The sequence below is a fragment of the Mastigoproctus giganteus genome, chromosome 1 (genome assembly GCF_048544385.1).
Source record: "Mastigoproctus giganteus isolate SK-2022 chromosome 1, ASM4854438v1, whole genome shotgun sequence".
NCBI lineage: Eukaryota > Metazoa > Arthropoda > Arachnida > Uropygi > Thelyphonidae > Mastigoproctus > Mastigoproctus giganteus.
Window position 1 is genome coordinate 168,411,397 of NC_143575.1, and position 21,577 is coordinate 168,432,973.

At 35.6% G+C, this 21,577-nt stretch overlaps 1 protein-coding gene across 1 annotated transcript in view; it reads right to left on the minus strand.

Annotated features, from left to right (window-relative positions):
- LOC150091248 (ketohexokinase-like) overlaps positions 1-21,577 on the minus strand; it is a 56,522-nt gene that overhangs the window by 27,048 nt on the left and 7,897 nt on the right. The window contains exons 2-3 of the mRNA XM_090382978.1: positions 10,685-10,801; positions 997-1,131 (exon numbers count right to left, since the gene is read on the minus strand). Coding sequence (XP_090239104.1) covers positions 997-1,131; positions 10,685-10,801 — 252 coding nt within the window. The remainder of the gene's footprint in view (positions 1-996; positions 1,132-10,684; positions 10,802-21,577) is intronic.

The window sequence follows — 21,577 nt, forward strand, 5'->3', positions numbered from 1 at the left end:
TCTGCATCTTATCATTATCACTGGATGCCTCATTTTAAGAAGGATGCAGAGCTGCTGGAACGAGTACAAAGAAGGGCAACAAGATTAGTGAATGGAACAAAGGGTTGCTCTCATGAAGAAAAGCTTAAGTTTTGCAAATTACAGTGTTTGGAGACTAGGCACCTGCGAGGTGATCTGATTGAGGTGTATAAAGCTTTGAATGGTTTGAACATGCTCAATGCTGATGGGATTCTTCCTCTTGTTCAGAATAATTGCCTGAGAGAGCATAAATTCAAATTGAGGAAAGACAGTTGTAGGACGGATGTGCGGAAGTTTGCCTTTAGTCAGCAGGTGGTTAATTGCTAGAACAAATTTCCATCTTTCATATGTAGAAATTGATAGCTTAAATAGATTCAAGACAGAACTAGACAAACATTTGGAGCGAATGGATGGGTGAAATGAGAAAGATTTTTTTTTTTTTTTTTTTTGGCTGATACTATATAAGCTTGCTTTCTTGTATCATGTGCCTTTACTAATGCTAATGACCTGGTGTTCTGTTACTCAAAAAAAGTATTCAAGATAATTCTGATCATCCATCTTCCCACAAAAATGAATACACCCACTTTAAGAGACAAAAATGAATCCAGCAAAGGACCAATGAAACTTTAATACACCAGCCAAAAATAGAGAGCCTTAATCTGGCCATGGCAAGTCTCTCTCTCTCTCTCTCTCTCTCTCTCTCTCTCTCTCTCTCTCTCTCTCTCTCTCTCTCTCTCACTGCTGTATTTTTAATTAATGACATTAATATAAATAGCAACATGCAAAAAACTTAATAGATAAAGCTTTAGGAACTTATAAAGAAACGTAACAGCAGTGCAGGTTAACCTTTAAACACTGTCTGATGAAAAGTTTTATATAGTGAACTATTTTTCATACATTGTTATGACTACCTGAATAATTAATATTTAATCTGTCCCATTAAAAAAAAAGTAAAAAAGGACTAAAGTTTTATTTTACCTGTTAGAATGAACAACAGTACGAGATCCATTCTCTGAATTAATCAGTACAACAGACGTTGGGCAATCTGCATCATCAAATATTGAACAATTGTCAATATTAATTCCAAAGTTTTTAAAATCCTCTTGCAAAAATCTATAATAAAGACAATGTTTACTTGACATTTCTGAAATAAACATGAAATTTAAAAATAAGTTGCATTCTCTGCTGATAATAAGCGAACTATTAATTTTCACAGTTAATTTAAATATATGCAATATAAACGTTCACACTGAAAGAATGAATAGCTCATTCCAACTATTAATCTCCCTGAACACATTTTTTTGTATTTAAACCAACAACAGCCCTGATGGCATGTAGCATGCACTTAATAAAAGATCTGGATATTAGTGTTCTGCTTATGCCTACATGCTGGTTCATGTAACAATAGGCTTAAGCATTTGTTAGGAACACCATGAGTTTATATTAAAAACGAATATCATAGATCAGAAAAATATTATTTCTAGAGGGACATAGATGTCTAATATTAATTTATTTTTAGTTTTCATTTCCTGTTTTACATGTCAGTGTTCCAGTTTTCAGTGTGCTAGTTGGAATATAATTTCCTGGTGGATAATCTTGCATGATAATTCTTAATTCAGCCTGATTGTGCAAGTGGAACCAATAAGTCTTCTTGCCATTTTTTTAGTACTAATGTTCAAAAATTTATACAAGATTGGAAATTTATACAAAATTTCCAATTGTGGCAACGCTTCAATTCTGCATGTGGCTATTGTTATTATCAAAATAACAAAAAATAAAATAAAATAATAAACCCTTATAATAACATCAGCATACAATATTATTGATTTCATTTACAGATTTACTGTTAACTTTTATTGCAATATAATTCACATAAAGTGGCAGAAGCATATCTGGCTCTCAAATTCTTAAAAAATTCTTCACATTTTCAGGATATTTTCAAACTGTTATTTTAAAACTTATTTTACAACTTTAAAAAAGTATTTTTGCCATATGTGTTTAAACAATATTCCACAGGATCTCTATGGGCATTTATAAGCTTATGAAAATATCTACAGGCTGTTGTGATGACTTTTAATCCTGGTTTGATGTTAATTCATAAAAAAATTAATTAAAATAATTAGTAATTATTATTTTAATTAATTACAAATTATATATTATTTCTTCCATTCACTATGCTGTCAAGATAATGAATACACTAAGAAATACCCAATTTTAAATTATTGACTTTTTTCCAAATATTTTGTATTGCAGTGGACTCACACGTACCAGCTAGAGGATTAAGGAAACAATAGAAGATTTGACAAACTGAGTTTAGATCTGGGTTTATATTAACCATCATGTACCCCCTACCCCCCCTCAGCATTACATTTCTATGGTTACTTAGATTAATACAATATTATAGGCATCGTCTTTCAGTGTTAATGTTTTCAGAAATTCTAGAACTTGAATTTCTGAGTTCACAGCACCAGCAATACAGTGCAAGCTCAATATAACATGGGCGTCAGGAGAAAACTTTAATACCCAAATTATAAGCAAAGTGCATTATAGCCAAAATATAATTTTTTCCCCCCAGTTTTTTTTAACATAAATACACTTTAATTAGTAAATAAATAATTTATTTACTAAAATTTTATGAGTATACAGACAAAGGTTATATCATTCCCTTTACATTCTACTAACACAGTGCTGTTATGGGCTTAATTTTACACATCCATTCTGAAATAGTCATATAATTTAGTTTGCTGGAACTATGACAGCATGTTTAGATCTGGGTTTATATAATTCTTAATAGTGGTCAAATCCAATAAATGAAGATGTTCACTATCACTCTGTGTTCTAACAACACAGAGTGATAGTGAACCTCATCAATGTTTTCAAGCACTTCATTAATTGCTGTTTTTTTATCCTTACACGAATCATCCACATTACCTTCTGAGTCCCTCTCTATGTTTCACTGGCTTTATTTTTGTTGATTATTTTCTCACTGTTCACAGAGGCTGCAATTTCTAATGAAACTGGAGCTTCCACATCCACCTAAATCCAAACAGCCAGGTCATTTGTCACCAAGTATGTTACAAGCAGCCTTTGCTTCTTTTTCTGAAAATGCTGCTAATTCAAGGTGATCAGTTGGTGATCTCATCTTTTCCAATACATTTTTTCCAGCAGTTTTCAATTGCGGTTAAGCTTACTTTCTCACACACTAATCCAATATTAGCATTAGCATTAGTAGAGGCATATGATGCAAGAAAGCAAACTTATTCAGCCTCAGCCAAAAAAAAAAAAAAAAAAAACCCCACTCCCATTTCACCCCTCTGTTCGTTCGAAATACCTGTCCAGTTGAGCTTTAAATTTGTTTAGGCTATCAACTTCTACAACAAGTGATGGAAGTCGGTTCCACCAACCAACCACCCGCTGGCCAAAGGCAAATTTCTGCACATCTATCCGACATCCGTCCTTCCTCAATTTGAATTTATGCCCTCTGAGGTGATTATTCTGAGCAAGATGAAGAATCCCATTGGCACTGAGCATGCTCAAACCATTCAAAGCCTTATACACCTCTATCAGATCACCTCGCCGGTGCCTAGTCTCCAGACTCTGTAATTTGCAAAACTTAAGCCTTTCTTCGTAAGAGCAACCCTTTGTTCCATTCACTAATCTTGTTGCCCTTCTCTGTACCCGTTCCAGCAGTTCTACATCCTTCTTGAAATGAGGCCTCCAGACCTGTATACAGTACTCAAGATGTGGCCTAACCATTGCCTTATACAAGGGAATAATCACCTCCTTATCCCTGCTAGAAAAATTCCTGTATATTATTGACAAGACACCATGAGCTACTCTTACAGCTCGTCTACACTGCTCAGAGAACTTCATATCTGCCTGCACAATTACCCCCAGGTCCTTTTCATTCTCCACCACTGTCAGTGTAGTACCGCTGAGTTGATACGTTGCTCTGGGGTTACTGTTTCCCATATGTAGTACTTTACATTTGTCAATGTTAAACTTCAATTACCACCTCTCAGCCCATCTGTTCAACCTTTCCAGATCCTGTTGCAGCAGCATAGTGTCAGTAGTGTCCTTAACGACCCTGCCAACCTTTGTATCATCTGCAAACTTGGACATTAAACTTGATATCCCATCATCAATATCATTCATAAACACCGAAAACAACAACGGACCTAACACTGAACCTTGAGGAACTCCACTAATAACATTAGTCCACGTTGAGCAGTGTCCATTGATTACCACTCTCTGTCTTCTGCCACTCAACCAACCCCTTATCCATAGCAGCAATTTGCCTCCAATGCCACACTGCTCCAATTTGTGCAGCAGTCTTCCATGTGCAACAGTATCAAAAGCCTTTCTAAGATCCAAATATATAATATCAAAGTTATTCCCTGCATCCAGTTCTTTTGTGACTACATCATAGTATCCAATCAAATTGGTCAGGCAAGACCTGCCCTTAACAAAACCATGCTGCGTCTGAGCTATAACTGAATTCTTGTCTAGATGATCCTGCAGTGCTTCTTTAACCAGTGCCTCCATTAATTTACCTGGAACAGAAAAAATATTGTATGCAACATCTTTCAGTGTTTTCAGAAATTCTAGAACTTGAATTTCTGAGTTCACAACACCAGCAGGTAGTTCATCAAAGTAGTATCAAGGCTTTGAAGGCCCAAATAATGCCCTAATCCATGGGCTGAATTAGTGCAGTTGCATTCCTTGGCAGAAATGCGACTCTGATCTTGCCATCTTTTGATTTCAGGAAATCAGGCAGAGGATGAGCTGGCCAGTGATCCGACAATAACAGAGCCTTTTCTTCCAGTTTGCACCATCAGTGAGATGCCACTTTGGAAAACAAGTGGCATCTCACTGATGGTACAAAGTCACTTTCGAAGGATGATGCAAAAATATCACTCATCATCCAAGTGTTGGAGCTATTTTTAAAAATCATAAGTAGAAATTTCATGTTGATGTGCTTAAAACACCAGGGAACTTCGACTTTTACCAATGCATGATGGCTTTAGCGCCCACATTTTTGGGTTCCCTTTTAATATCCAGTGACTTGTTGGGGTGAAGTTTATAGTACAGCACTGTTTCATCACAGTTGTATAACTATTCATCTGTGAATTCACCATCCTGCTACTATGTTTCCCTCTTGGAAACATAGTAGTAGGATGTACAGTAGAGATGAGATGAGATATACAGTATTCACTTTTTCAGTTTCCAATATGCAATTGCTAGTTCTAAGAACACTACTTTTTTTTTATAATTCATTTTGGGGAGGGGGCACATGATCATACTTATAATATATCCAAAACTACAGTACAAAGAGGGGTGTTATGTTAAGTTAATGAAAATTAACTTAACATAATGCCCAGAGTATGTATGACTATGCCATTTTTCAAACACTGAAATATTATTACTTTGGATTTGGATCCCTTTATCAATATGAAAGTTTTACAAAATTTTTTAATAAGTTTCTAATTTTTTAATAATTTCAGTTCCTTTATCTGTACACATGTGCATGCATTATCTTATTTGTGCTTTTTTTCCCATTTTTTTTATAAATTTTTGCTGATATCTGTCTTTTATATTTATTATTTAATTTATTTTTCATTTTACATACTGTATCTGGTATGATTATCTTTTTTAATGCTGTTAATAAACGATACATACTTATCTGATTTTTATAGGTCTTGTTGAAGTGGTGCCTTGCCTTCATTCCTGTCATTAACCACTCTGCCAACCGTTGCATCATCTACAAACTTAGACAATAAGCTTGATATACCTTCATCAATATCAGTAATAAATACTGTAAACAGTTTGTTTGTTTGTTATTTAGTTTTTAGGAGCATTAGCAACTAAGGCCATATTGCTCCGGGGATATGCGGTGGTCATTCCCTGACCTTTCCGCATCCTCCGTACTTGTTGGTCACGGGCTCGAACCCCAGTCTAATCAAGAAGCGTGTACTATGCACTGCTGCTCCTACCTCACCTGGCTACGGAGGCGCCAATGTAAATAGTAAAGGGCAAAGCACTAAACCTGAGGGACTTCACTTTTAGTCAAAATATTAGTCCAAAAAGAGTTGTGCTTATTTATAATCAACGTCTGTCTTCTGCCACTCAACCATCTCTTAATCCAGAGCTTCTCAACCAGCATGCAGCGACACACTAGTGTGCCACAGAAAGATTACTGGTGTGCGTAGAAAGAGAGAGAGAGAGATTTAATTTTATAAACTTTTCATATAGTTAGGGAAGAAATAGGAAACAGCGAATTCGACCTGCGATAAGAAAATAGAAGAAGGAATGAAAAAACCAGGAAAAGAAAGTGGACTAGATACAATCCCTCAAGTCCACCTGAACCAGAACCAGTTTGACCTTTGTTGGAAGTATAAAAATCATGTTTTCTTTCTTTCTTTTTTTCCCCTCTTTTTTTTTTTTTAAACTTAAATTTGAAAAATATCTTTTGAATGCAAGGCAAAAAAAGGTTTTTAAATCATTTCTTATGCAAAAAAAAATTTCTAAAATTTAAAAATAATCAGCAGAACACTTTAAATATATATAATAATGTTCTTTCTCTTATCTTTGATAAAAACCCATTTTTTATATGAAAATCAAGTTCGATATCATGCTTAAACACGAAAAAATGAGATTTTACTGACTTTAGTTGAGATTTATTTTTTGCTTTACCTATTGGTTTTTTCGAATTATTTTGGACCAGCTTTCACATTTTTCTACTAAGAGATATATGTATAATAAGTTATTGCTTACTTTAAGAAATAAAAATCAATGTTTATATCTAAAAACAAATAATTATTCAAAATATATTTATTAAATTGCTTCATTAAGTAGCTTATATTTAACCAAATTTAATTTTCGTAGATATTTATTTTCCACCCATAATGGAAAACTTTTTTAGGAGAGCCAGAAAGTTATCAGATTCACGGAACAAACAAAGTAGTCTAAAGAAAAAGACAAAGCCAGTATTTAGACAATATAATGAGGAATGTATCAAATATGGATTTGTATGCTCTGATAATTCATCTCTTCCTCAACCAATATGTCTTATTTGCCTAGAAGAGTTATCAAATGAAGCAATGGTCCCAAGTAAGCTATGCTGACACCTTACCATGAAACATCCATCATGTACAGAAAAAGATTTGAATTTTAAGTGTCTTCAAATGCAAAATAGGAAGCAAAGTTGCTTCTTGAACTCAATTTGATTACAACAGTATCAAATTGAGTTCAAGAAGCTAGTTATAAGTTTGCCCAATTGGTGGCCAAATCCAAAATGCCGCATACAATTGCAGGATCGCTTATTTTAAGCTATCCTGCATTGAAATTGTTAACACTATGTTTGGGGCAAAAGAGGCAAAAGAAATTGAAAAGGTGCTGCTTTCGAATAACACTATTAGTAGACACAATGAAGACATAACAGATAACATCAAAACAAAATTAATTCAGAAAATTAATTTTCATTGCAAATTGATGCATCTACAGATGTTAGTAACTGTGCTCAGTTAATAGCACTAGTTAGAATCATTGTGGAGAAATGCTTGAAAGAACATTATTTGTTCTGCAAAGAACTGCCAATCACATACTGGGGATGAAATATTCAAAGTGGTAAATGAATACTTTGAGACAAATAAGATATTATGGAAAGATTGCTTAAGCTTGTGTACTAATGGTGCAGCTGCAATGACCAGAAGAATTAAAAATTTTACATCAAGAATTCATTCTGAAAACTGAGAAATTCAGCTTATACATTGTTTTATTCACAGAGAAGCTCTCATATCTAAAAGTTTACCTGTGGATCTGAATTCCACATTACATGATGTTATTAAGGTTGTGAATTTAATAAAATCCAAGCCGTTAAAAGTTGCATTTGTTTTCAGCTTTGTGTGAAGAAATTGGGATTGGAATACCACTCTCTGCTGTTTGTTTGTTAATTGGTTTTTAGGAGCATTAGCAACTAAGGCCATATTGCTCCGGGATATACGGTGGTCATTCCTTGACCTTTCCGCATCCTCCGTATTTGGTGGTGACGGGCTCGAATCCCAGTCTAATCAAGAAGCGTGTGCTACGCACTGCTGCTCCTTCCCACCTGGCTACGGAGGCGCCTCCACTCTCTGCTATTTCACACTGAAGTAATTGGCTGTCCAAAGGAAGAGTTTTATCAAGAGTTTATGAGCTAAGAGAAGAGGTGAAAATTTTTTTTGTGAATAATTCTTACTTTTCTGATTTAACGAAGGATAGTTATTGGCTCCAAAAACTAGCTTATTTAACTGACATTTTTGAACACCTGAATGAGCTAAATCGAAAATTGCAAGAATCACACAAAAACATACTAACATGTATGGACAAAGTTTGTGAATTCAACTATGAAAAAATTAGGTTAAAATGGATCACTAATGATGTTTAATCAGTGTTATAATTTAAATCCTAAAGAGGAATTACTGAGATTAGTAGAGCAACATTTGTTTGCTTGAGGAAAAACTTCATCACTATTTTGAAACACTTGATGTAAAAAAATTTGATTGGATTCGAAATCCATTTGCATTATCGTTAGAAATTCCAGCATCGCATTAATCAATGAAAGAAAAAGAGGGCTGTTAGATTTAAGAAATGATCGCACCCTTCAAATACAAATTAAAGAAATCGAGTTATCCAAATTTTAGTTAATGGTAAGAAAGGAGTTTCCTTCAATCAGAGAAAAAGCAATTGACCTTCTATTTGCTACCAACTATTTGTGCAAACAATGTTTCTCATCGATGGTGACTATCAAGAATTTGAAGAGATCATCATTAAAAAAATCTGGATCAGGAGTTACACATAGCCATTTTAAGAATAAAACCTGATATAAAAATGTTATGTTCACAGAAGCAAGCTCAAAGTTCCTCATTAAAAAAATTTGAAAAGATTTTATTTTGAAGTTTTGTATGAATTTAGTATTAAATATTTAATATCTTCCATAGTATTTTACTTTTCTTATCATAATTACATATAATATAATGCAAATGTAATACATTTTTTCAAAAATGTCCTTACGGACACCCCAAAATCTGTTTATCTCTGTGTGCCACACAAAAGTTAACTTCCCAAGTGTGTCCTGGCACAAAAAAAGGTTGGGAAGCACTGCCTTAATCCATAGCAGTAACTTGCCCCTCATGGTGCACTGTTCCAATCTGTACAACAATTTTTTGTGTGGAATAGTGTCAAAAGCTATACTGAAATCTAAATATACGATGTAAAAATTATTGTTTGCATTACTTGGACAGTGGTCTCAAACAGTTTTTTAAACAAATAACTGATTCTCAGACTTTACAAAAGTAAGGGCCCTTTCTTTATCTTCAAGAGTAGTTATAGCTTTAAGTAGATCCCACACCAATATATAATGGTCACTGCCACCTAGTGGTTCCTTTATCTGGATATTCTTAATGCATGAAGAGACATTACTGATAATCAAATCAAGAGTTACCTCTCTAACGTTAATCTTTCGTTACCTCTCTAACATACTGCTTCTGTAGAAAATAGTCATCCAATAAATCCAGAAAATTTCTGCTATTGTATGAGTAACAGGTTTCAGTCAATATATAGAAAGTTAAAGTCAATAATTATAAGACATTTCTATCTAATGGCCCCCACTACCTTAAGACATTTCTATCTAATGGCCCCAACTACATTAAACTTATCACAAACATTTGGCCTATAGCAGATTCCTACTCTAATTTTTGTTTTCCTAGTCTTATGCCACACCAAATTTAATCAAATGCACTGCCTTAGATTCTATGTGCTTCTTAACCAAGAGCATTACTCCAGCCCCTTCCTGTACTCCTTGTACTCATTATATTCTGCACACCTATGTCTCAGTGGTACTGTGTTTCCAGTATCCTCACATTTGATGATTTAATGGGTACTTCAAATTCATCAAATTTGCTTACTGTATTAGTAAATAAGCAACCTATCATTAGTATAAAAGCAAGCATACATGTGCCTATTTTTGTGCTTTTAGTAATCTTAACAAAGCCCATATATTTGCTTGTCCAATGAAGATCCATAGACCTTGTACTTTCTGACACTTCACTTTTCAGGCTGCTGTACGGCTCAATTCTTCCATTATGTAAAAATAGTGAGATAGAAAAATCCACACAAGAAACAGAAACTTAACTAGAATTAGATTTCTATAAGAGAGGGATGGTATTCCTTCCCTAAACAAACCAATAGATAAGAGTAACATAATTTTACTAACATTATACTTTCATGAGACATGGGAATCCATGTTTGTAGTTTATCTTGCAAGTCAGGATTTGATTACCATGATGACATTTGCATTCTTTTCTGATAAAATACAACTGACTTCAGAGTCTAGCAAAGTGCTTTTAGATATAAATATAATAGTTGAAAGTACTGGATTTGGTAATTGTGTTGAGATGTATATATATATATCCATACTACTGGCTTATGTTTTTATTTTTATTTTGAATTATCGGATATATATATATATATTATTATTATTATTTTTTTTTTTGAATAGCACTAGCCTAAACATCTTGAATTCCTGAGTGGTATTCAAAACTTAGAATAATTTCAAACAAATCTTAATTTCTACTAAATATACTTAAAACAAACAAAAATACTTATAATTATAGAAATTATAACTTACCTTCCTGCATAATCTGAACTAAGTGTGCCCAAAAATTCACAAGATGCACCCAATTCAGCTAAAACTGTACAGTTATTAGATGCATTTCCTCCTCTTTGCCAATAATGTGCCAGTGCTCTTTCAGTTGAAAAATAAATTTATCACTTTCACTGCATTGATAAATGAAAAAAGGACAATAACAAAGTGAAGATAATTAATTATTTAAAATCTGTCCAGATTAAACTCTAAATATGGGCTAGAACTATAAATGAAACTCAACTTGTTTTAATGTATCATCTGACAATATAAATTAAATTACAATACAATGCAAAGTATTTAATTATCACATTATAAGCCAAGTTAACAGACATTTCCAATCAAAAAATGTCTGTAAACTCAAATGAAACAGGTACATTTGCAAAAATAGCTTAAAAAGGGGCAGATATGCAGTGAGCTTTCAGGCAGTATCACATTGATCTCATGCATATTGCTATTTTTTAACAATGAATTAATTGTTAAAAATAACAATATGCAATAGGGGTGAATTTCTAACTTTTTTAAAAGCTTAATGTTAGTTACACATGGTAATAGGAAATGAGGTGTATAAAGCCTTGAATGGTTTGAGCATGCTCAATGCTGATGGGATTCTTCCTCTTACTCAGAATAATCACCTGAGAGGGCATATCAAATTGAGGAAAGACAGTTATAGGATAGATGTGTGGAAGTTTGCCTTTAACCAGCAGGTAGTTGACAGGTGGTACAGACTTCCATCTTTTGTTGTGGAAGTTGATAGCCTAATTAAATTTAAGGCTGAGCTGGACAGGTATTTGTAATGAACGGAGGGGTGAAATGGGAGCATTTTTTTTTTTTTTTTGGCTGATGCTGCATAAGCTTACTTTCTTGCATTGTACACCTCCTACTAATGCTAATGCTAATTTCCTACTGAATGAAGACCAGTGTTAAGGAGAGGTATGAAGCTTTGTGACAAAGGCTCCATTTACTATCACAAACCACACCATTCCTGGCAGGGAATGGTAAGAATGGTTTGGTATTCATATAGTGTCTTAAACAAATGGAAATGGAGCTGTGCAGAAAAATAACTACCCTATAGAATGGATTAGCAATTTAAAATCAATGATTACAATAGAACAGAATTGCCACTATCAATACTATAGGTTAGATATTGTGTACATTGGACCAATAATAAATATTATGTGCCTAATGTAAGTGGAATTTATCTAGTGATACTGCTTTACAATTACAGGTCCAATGTACACATTGGACCTGTAATTGTAAAGTGCACTATGAATAATGTACAAAAGCTGTACTGAAGAAGAAAGAAAGTCCTTTCTTCTTCAGTACAGAAATAGTGTGGCCTAATTCCAGATGAAGCTACATTTTATTCAAGTGGAAAAGTCAATTGCCAGAATGTGAACACTGGGACACCTGATAATCAAAATGATATTGGATTACCAGACTCATGCATCTGATCAGAAAGTACAGGGATCCAAGAAGGGTATATCCACAACAGAGGATGCTGAAGAACACCAAATTAGCCAGATGTAATATAAATTATGAAATAATGAAACAGAGTAGGCTACAGACTTAATAAATAAATTAATATGCTGATTCAGCTCCATATGTAAATGAATTGGGCAAAGGCATCAGAACATTTTTTGTGGGAGCTTGAATTATCAAGACATGTAGTAGAACCCGAGGGTAGTTCACTTGTCTAGTACTAGTTGTTTCTTGGACTATCTAGATGACTACTTTCTAATTAATATGTCAGGGATGCCACTGAAGGGCATGGGGGGGGTAAATATTCTCATTCATGACAAAGATTCATCAGCCATTAATATTTTTCAAGTTAGTCCGCCACTAGCTAACAGTGACTATAACATTTAGGTATGGAAAGTATCCAAGAAAATCATAATTATTACAGTAATGGAAAAGGTGTATTTCCTTAAAGGAGATTATAATGGCCTTATAAGCAAGTACAGCTGAAATTCCTAAGGGATGTGTGCATGCTAAATGAGAAATGTTTCAGGAAAAATTCTACATGATTTACACATTTAACATGACATGGTCAGAGTGGACACAGATGACTAAAAATTGATTAAACTGGTATAAGAAAATAAGACTGCTTAAAGACTGGATAACTGCATATTATCAAAAGATCCTGTTCAATATGGAATGTATCAAAATTAGGGCGTGAGAGACACAGATTATGAAAGGATTCAGCAAAGGCATCCAAAAAAAAGTGGGTAAAGAGTTCTTTGCATATGTAAGCATTAAAAGGAAAACAATGAACTATACTGGACCACTACATGAGGGTGGACAAAGGGATCACAGTATAGACAATCCCCCAAGCAGAAGGCTGACCAAGTTGAACAAGTTCTTTGTATTCACAGCAAGCCCACTAAATATTCTATTCACACTAGAATATTTTTTCCCATGGGAAGAATGTTACTGGTTATACTGAAAGGAGTAACTGAGATGGCCACTAAACTCCTACATATAATAATGAAAGAATCCTCAAGGCTTGAATAAAGTTCCAAAACATTGATAATGTGCAAATTTCTCTCCCATACAAAAATGGGGGGGGAATTCCAAGAGTGATCCATGCAAAATTTTTCCTTCTGCAGTAGAAAAATCCTGGAAATTTATGATTAATGATGTAATGCAGAGTCATCTTAGTAGTAATGAGAGCACAAGAGAGCTACAAATTTGTTTAGGAAAAATCAAATCCAATCAATCTGGTAAAATATTATGAAGTAGTCTCAAAGAAACTGGATGCAGGAAATAACTGTTATAATTTACATGAATTTTAGAAAGACTTCTGATACAGACCCATAACTGCCTCACGTATCAGTTGGAGAAGTGCGATATTGGGATACACTGCCAAAATCGATAAAGTAATAAATAAATGGATGGAAGACAAAGAATAGTTATACATATGGGCAATTCTCCAGTTTGACCAGCATTATGGGTGGGATCCCTCAAGCTGATCCCTGTGATAAAGCCAGCATCCTAATAACATCTGGACATAACCTATCAAAGGCTGCTATTTCTGCAGCAGTGTCCATGAATGCTTTGGCCATTTACACATCATCATCTTGGTTCTTTTTTACAATCTTCTGAGCCCCCCCCAGCTCTATTAACTCCTTGTTTGTTAGTTCTTAATGATGGAAAGAGAAAAAAAAAAAAAAGACTCCTTTGCATATGTGAACGTTAAAAAGGTGTAATATCTATACAATAAAGAAAATATTAAAATTAAGAATTAGAAAAGGGTTAACAATCAGATTGGTAGGCGTATAGATACAGTACTTTCTTTCACAGAGTAAAAGTGCTAAAAACTATACAAAATGTACAGAGAAACAGCAGTAACTGAACATGCAATGTGTCAGAGTTCAAGAATGGGATGTACATAATCACTTTCACTGCATATCCATAAACCACATAAGGCAAAAAAGCGATAACATAAACTGAAATGCTGATTACAATAAACATTGTTTATCCTATGTATTATTATATGTCTGATCAGGCCTACACAAAAGTGATAACATTATACAAATGATAAGTGTCCACGATCACAATGATGAATCGGCTAAGAGTCCAATATCACTGGCAGCCAACGTTTGACGTTGCTCCAATGGAATTTAATCCTATTCCAAGGATACTCTATGTCATCCCATAACGAGATTCAGTGTCCAATTCCAATGGGAATTGGACACTATCTTGAACTATCTGCAGGCACATCTTTAGGACCAGTCCAAGGCATGTGCATGCACTGCACACAGGCACCAAGCATGATAGGGGCACACTAGACCTTCGTGCACTAGTGCATCTGTCATGGATGTCTAGGTCTAGTGGATGAAGTATTAGATGAAATTCACATGCATAAAATAATAAGGATGCTTGCTTCTGTGAAAACCAGAAAAGTGCAATTTTTGTAAAATTTTATTATACTGTGTTTTTCTTATCATTAGTAATAAATATATTGTAATATTTATATGATGTTCATTTTAAAATAATTTAATAAATAATTTAAGATTATGCATTTGTAGTAAAAATGCAATTTTCATGTTCTTCCTTATACACAAACGTAAAGTATACAAAATTTTTGTTGGAGAATTGGGGGTTGGAATGGCGATTTTTTTGTACACGGGTGACAAATATCACCGAGCAGTCCTGCATATCTTATTTTATTTACATGCAAACAGCAGGGGTCCTTTGCTATTGTAGTCTACACTAGGTGAAGAAAAAATAATTCTTTGCATGAAAACAACAAACAAAAGTTTAATTAAAAAAATAACTAACTACTCAACTGAGATTACAGTGACTCCAATAAATTATTTGAAAAATTTTAGAAAATATTTTAATAAATTCAAAATCATGGATTGAAATTAACAAAAGCCACCATCTGCTAATTTCAAATCTTTCTGTTGCGGCTTAAAACAAAGAAATGTAGAAGATAATGCTTCCATAGTCTTTTTCACTTGTAGCTGTGTATTATGAATGCAGGAGTCACACTCGGTGAGGGTGGAATCATTTCATTTAGTGATTCTTTTGTATATTTATGATAAGATTTTTTACAGGTTTGGGAGTACTGCTTGATTTCTACTACAAAGAATCACTTCCATACTACAAATAAGGTCTGCCAAAAGAAATGTAGGGGTTTCCTATTTTTTAAAGTATTAATAAAACAAAATTTCTTTTAAGCCAAAAATATACCTTGGAAACAATTTTTTTTAGCCATTAACTATAGACATATAATGTCTAACAGAAGTCCACTATCAGCAGTCACACTTTTGGTGCACTCTAAGAATAACAATTTCCATTATTCTAGTCCAAGATTCATTTAGCAATTTCTGTCCTAAGGTGGTAACTTTCAAATCCTTTAATGCCTGTGCCTTGTTATAACACATGCTCCCTCCTAAAAGTAACCCCACGAGAAATTGCTACTGATAAATCTGTGAATTGCAGAAGTCTGCTTATGCCCTGTTTCAGAACAGTTCATGTAACATTGCCATTCAAGCCGCTCTAGCCCATTTCCTACTAATTCATTTCCTTTAGTGATGGTCTGAAAAGGTTTCAGATCACACCACGGTGTGATCCAAACCTTGGCACAGTTCACCTTATTCATTCTTGAAAAACTGGATCAATCATTTGTTCATAATCCCAGACTACCCAGTAACATGTTAAGAGTGAAGTGTGGTGCATGCATGTGTGCACCACACTACACACATGCATGCACCACCAGTTTGTAGATTTATTAACAAAACCATTCAAGTGAAAGTTCACTTCATCATACATTAAGTGAAAAAAATTAGGTCGTCATCATCCTTAATATTCTGGCAGTTTTGAAAATAATGTGCAAGTTTAAAAACTGTTTGGCAGGATTTCTTGCACAAGCTGTAACCTGAGAAAGTTTGTGGGATTCATCAAGAGTTATGGCTTTTGGCAGTACATTGAGGTCCACAACTGAAAGGGGGCCTACTGCCCTCCTGCCTGAAAGAGAAAAAAATTGAGTAAAAATGTAAGTTTTTTAGTTATCTTTATGATAAAATTTACTAAGTCTATGAACAATAATTTTTTTCACATGAAGCACGTTTATTGTTTGCTAGCTACACGGCACAAGCGAAATTGCCATGGATAGAGGTGAAATGGTATTAGTATAGCTGCTGCTTCCAGGACAATTTTTATTTTTACAAAAACATATTTTCAAGGGGGGGGGGGCACACACTAAACTTTGCATTGGGGCCCACTTTTTCTAGTTACGACACTGGTTTTGGGTTCCCAAGAAAAGTAAACCAGAGTCTTCAATTTAATATAGTAAATGCACAACTATATGCTTAACCAGTGGTTCCCAAACTGTGCCCCGCAGCACACCAGGGTGGCATGGGATATTTTAAATTTTCGACGGAAACATAGGGATACTCGACATCTGTCCAACACTGCACGAACTACTAGCTCTAGATAGTTCACAGTTTCAACATTACTTATTAAGTTGTTTGGACTTAACTACTTAATGAGCGGAACTGTTAGGTATTTCTTTTGGCCTAGGGGTGCCATGAAAAAATTACTGAGACACTAAGGGCACCATGAACCGAGAAAATTTGGGAACATCTGTGGTAAAGCATTGTTTACAGAAAAGCTAATTTGCAGTACAACACATTATACTGCTGTACTGCAAGGAGTTGCTCAGTTATATAATCAAAATCTCTCAAGGGCTGATATGTCATCAGTAAGAGCAATGTTGCATCATCATGTGTCTGTTATTTTAGTTTCACTACTCTACATGAGGAAATACTATATACATTATATAATGTCACAATATAAATTTTTTAAAAAAAGGAGGAGGAGAAATAATTGAGTACTAGAAGTAATTGGGATAAAACATAGACAGTGATTCTTAATCGTGGTTTTATTGTAATACACCGGTATGCAAAACTGTAAGAAAGAGGGGAGTGGTGGAAGACTCACACAGAAAAAAAAAATAGAAGCTAATTTATATACTGGAACAGTAGGAACATTAACATGAAATTCTTAATAACATGCCTTTTGAGCTACAATGATGGAACACCTGTTTTGAAGTTCTGTAGCAGAACACTGTTCAACTGTGCACAGATTCATGAAATTTTTAAGCCTAAATCTTCATTGGGGAGGGGTTGAAAACATAACAATATAAAATCCCTACATTATTTTTAGCAGATCCTGTACATTTCTTAAGATAACACAGTCGGGTACGGGACATGATACTGCCATGGGGGATGTCTTTGTGTGTGCGTGCGATGCAAGGAGTGTAAGGAAATCAGGCGACAACTCAGCAATGTTATGGGCCTATATGAGAGCTTGAAGGACAGGGTGGATGCCCTCGAAGGATTAAAAGTGAGGGGCCATCAAGCTCTGAGCTGCCCACACCAATGCCAGAGCTTGCACCTGATCATCACGCAACAAAGCGGCAGCCCCCAAGGCAGAATGCGTTGGCTCTAAAGGAACTGGTAGTTGTTGGTGACTCTATTGTCAGGGAAACATGCTTTGTAAAAAGGATAGGTGAAACAGGACCAGTGTATGTCTGCCAGGGGCAAAGGTTGATGAAGTTGTAGAGCAGATATCATCTTTTAAGGGCACAAAAGGTGATATAGTTGTACACGTAGGCACTAATAATATTAAGAGTAGGAGACCGGCAGAATTACTTAACAAGTACAGGTCACTGTTGAAAAAAAAGCCGCGAATTAGGGTTGAATTTGAAAGTGTCTGCAATTCTGCCCAGACAAGATAGGAGGGAGTATATGATGAGAGCCCTGTCGGTCAATTCGGCCCTGGAAAGATTGTGCTAGGCTCAAGGGGTAGAATTTTTTTCAGCCTGGTCTGTACGTGTTAACAGGAGAGATTGCTTCTACAGGGATGGGATACACTTAAATAGAAAGGGTGCAAGAATGTTTGCTGATGGTACTGAGGCAGTGTTAGGTGGGTCAGAAAACTGCTAGATTGGGGGGATACAAGGACTAATAGATTAACAGTAGCCACTTTTTTGAGGTGAAAGTGATTCTTGCACTGCTTCTATTGGAATGAGCAGAAGCCTGGAAAATAAGATGCAGGATATTTCAGAGATTGCTCTGGGAATCACTGGGGTACAAGTAAACACATGGGTTGTGTTAGGGTAGCTAAGAAAAAGAACAGGTGCATGTATACTTGCATGTACACCAATGCTAGGAGTTTAGTAAATAAATTTGATGAATTTGAGGTATTGCTCAAAACATCAAAGGCAGATATTGTTGGGATTTCAGAGACGTGGTGTCACACAGATATAAGGAATGCAGAACTGGAATTTGGGAAGTACAATGTCTACAGAAAGGATAGACAGGATAGGAAGGGAGGAGAGGTTATGCTATTAGTTAAGAAATACATAAAATCCAAGGAAGTGAAGCCAGTCGACATCGCTGGACAGTGCAGTGTCGAGTCAGTTTGGTATGACATAAGCATTGGGAGACCAAAATTGAGAGTAGGAGTGTGCTATAAGCCTAATGACTCTAATGAGTATAATAAGAAACTGCACAGGGAAATAGAGTGGACCAGTAAATCAGAGAGTCTTATAATGGAGGATTTTAATTTCCCAGATACTGACTGGAATTTGGGGGCTGGTCACTCACACACTAGCAAGGCTTTTGTGTTTTTATTGGATGATTGTTTTCTACATCAGCATGTTCGGGAGGCAACTAGAGGGAGTAATACTCTTGATTTGATTATCAGTAGTGATTCTTCATGCATTAAGAATCTGCAGATAAATGAACCACTAGGTGGCAGTGATCACAGTGTGCTGAAGTGGGATTTACTCAAGGAGGTAACTACCTCCTTGGGGTAAAGGGAAGGGTTATTGCTTTCGTAAAGGCGACTACGATGGACTGAGACAGTACTTAAATTCTATACAGTGGGACCAACTGATGATGTTACAAACAGCAAATTCAAAATGGAAAGCATTCAAAGAACTTATCCTGGAAGCTACTAGGCTTTACATACCAACTAAGAAATATTGTTCAAGATTTAGGCCTAAATGGATGTCAGATGAACTAATGAGACATATGGCAGAGAAGAAAAATGCATGGGATACATACAAATTAACACGTGACACAAGCCTATGATAGATACAAGTTGATCTGTAACCAAGTTACAAAGGAGGTTAGGCAGGCGAAGGCAGATTATGAGAAATCTTTGGCAAGGGATGCAAAGAAAAACAGCAAAGAGTTCTTTACTTATGTAAACTCTAGAAGGAAGGGGATGAATCAGATTGGTCCACTTGATATCAATGGGTCAACTGTTGATGATGCTGCTCAGGTAGCTAACAAACTAAATGAATATTTTGCATCGACACTCACACATTAGGAGTTATTCAGCGAGGGGAATGCCAGAGGTGTATTCAACTCTGGCACTAAGCTAGAGAATCTTGTAATAACTGAGAGTAAAGTGGAGGAGAAATTGTTGAAGATAAGCACAAGAAAGGCACCTGGGGTGGATGGGATCCATCCAGTTATATTAAAGGAGGCAGCAAAGGAAGTAAGCAAACCCTTAGCCATAATTATGAAAGCTTCCTTGGACTCAGGGGAGGTACCCATGGACTGGAGATGTGCAAATGTGACCCCAATTCACAAAGGAGGATCAAAAGCTGACACAAGTAATTATAGACCTGTGAGTTTAACTTCTGTTCCCGGAAAATTAATGGATGCACTGGTTAAAGAAGCACTGCAGGATTATCTAGACAAGACTTCAGTTATAGCTCGGACACAGCATGGTTTTGTTAAGGGTAAGCCTTGCTTGACCAACTTGATTGGATACTATGATGCAGTCACAAAAGAACTGGATGCAGGGAATAACTTTGATATTATATTTAGATCATAGAAAGACTTTTGATACTGTTGCACATGGAAGTCTGCTGCACAAATTGGAGCAGCGTGGCATTGGAGGCGAATTGCTGCTATGGATAGAGGGATGGTTGAGGGGGAGAAGACAGAGAGTGGTAATCAATGGAAACTGCTCATTGTGGACTAATGTTATTAGTGGATTCCCTCAGGGTTCAGTATTGGGTCCATTATTCTTTTCTGTATTTATAAATGATATTGATGATGATATATCAAGCTTAATGTCCAAGTTTGCAGATGATACGAAGGTTGGCAGGGTTGTCAAGGACACTACTGACACTATGCTGCTGCAACAGGATCTGGAAAGGTTGAGCAGATGGGCTGAGAGGTGGAAAATGAAGTTTAACATTGACAAATGTAAAGTACTACATATGGGAAACAGCAACCCCAGAGCAACGTATCAACTCTGTGGTACTACACTGACAGTGGTAGAGAATGAAAGGGACCTGGGGGTGGTTATGCAGGCAGATATGAAGTTCTCTGAGCTGTTGTTATTGTTGTTATTTGGTTTTTAGGAGCATTAGCAACTAAGGCCATATTGCTCCGGGATATGCGGTGGTCATTCCCTGAATGACCTTTCCGCATCCTCCGTATTTGGTGGTGATGGGCTCGAACCCCGGTCTAATCAAGAAGCGTGTGCTACGCACTGCTGCTCCTTCCCACCTGGCTACGGAGGCGCCAGTTCTCTGAGCAGTGCATACGGGCTGCAAGAGTAGCTCATGGTGTATTGTCAATGATTTGTTAAGTTTTGCAAATTACAGTGTCTGGAGACTAGGCACCAGCGAGGTGATCTGATAGAGGTGTATAAAGCCTCGAATGGTTTGAGTATGCTCAATGCTGATGGGATTCTTCCTCTTGCTCAGAATAATCACCTGAGAGGGCATAAATTCAAATTGAGGAAAGACAGATGGAGGATAGACGTGCTGAAATTTGCCTTTAGCCAGCGGGTGGTTGGTTGGTGGAACTGACTTCCATCCCTTGTCGTGAAAGTTGATAGCCTAAATAAGTTTAAGGCTCAGCTGGACAGGTATTTCGAACGAACAGAGGGGTGAAGTGGTTATTTTTTATTTATTTATTTTATTTTATTTTATTTTTTTTGGCTGATGCTGCATAAGCTTGCTTTCTTGCATCAAATGCCTCAACTAATGCTAATGCTAATAGTGTAATATCATGCACAAAACATAAGTTTTTTTTTTTTTTTTTTAATTTATTCTTCAAATCAGCATTCTGCTACTGATTTTTAACAATATTATACAAATTTTATCTATAGGCTAGGAATTTTTTTCCTAGGCCACATTTAACTTTCAATACCATAATGTTTAATGTATGAAATGACCCACTAAACACTGTGAATCTAGATCCCACTGGAAACAAGGAATATGATGGGAGACAAATGTACAGAAATGTTCAACAACAAACATTAAAGTTTTTTAAAAGATTTCCCCATGTTAAGAATGATAAATTCAATCCAGCTTACATCAAAGATTTGATTTTT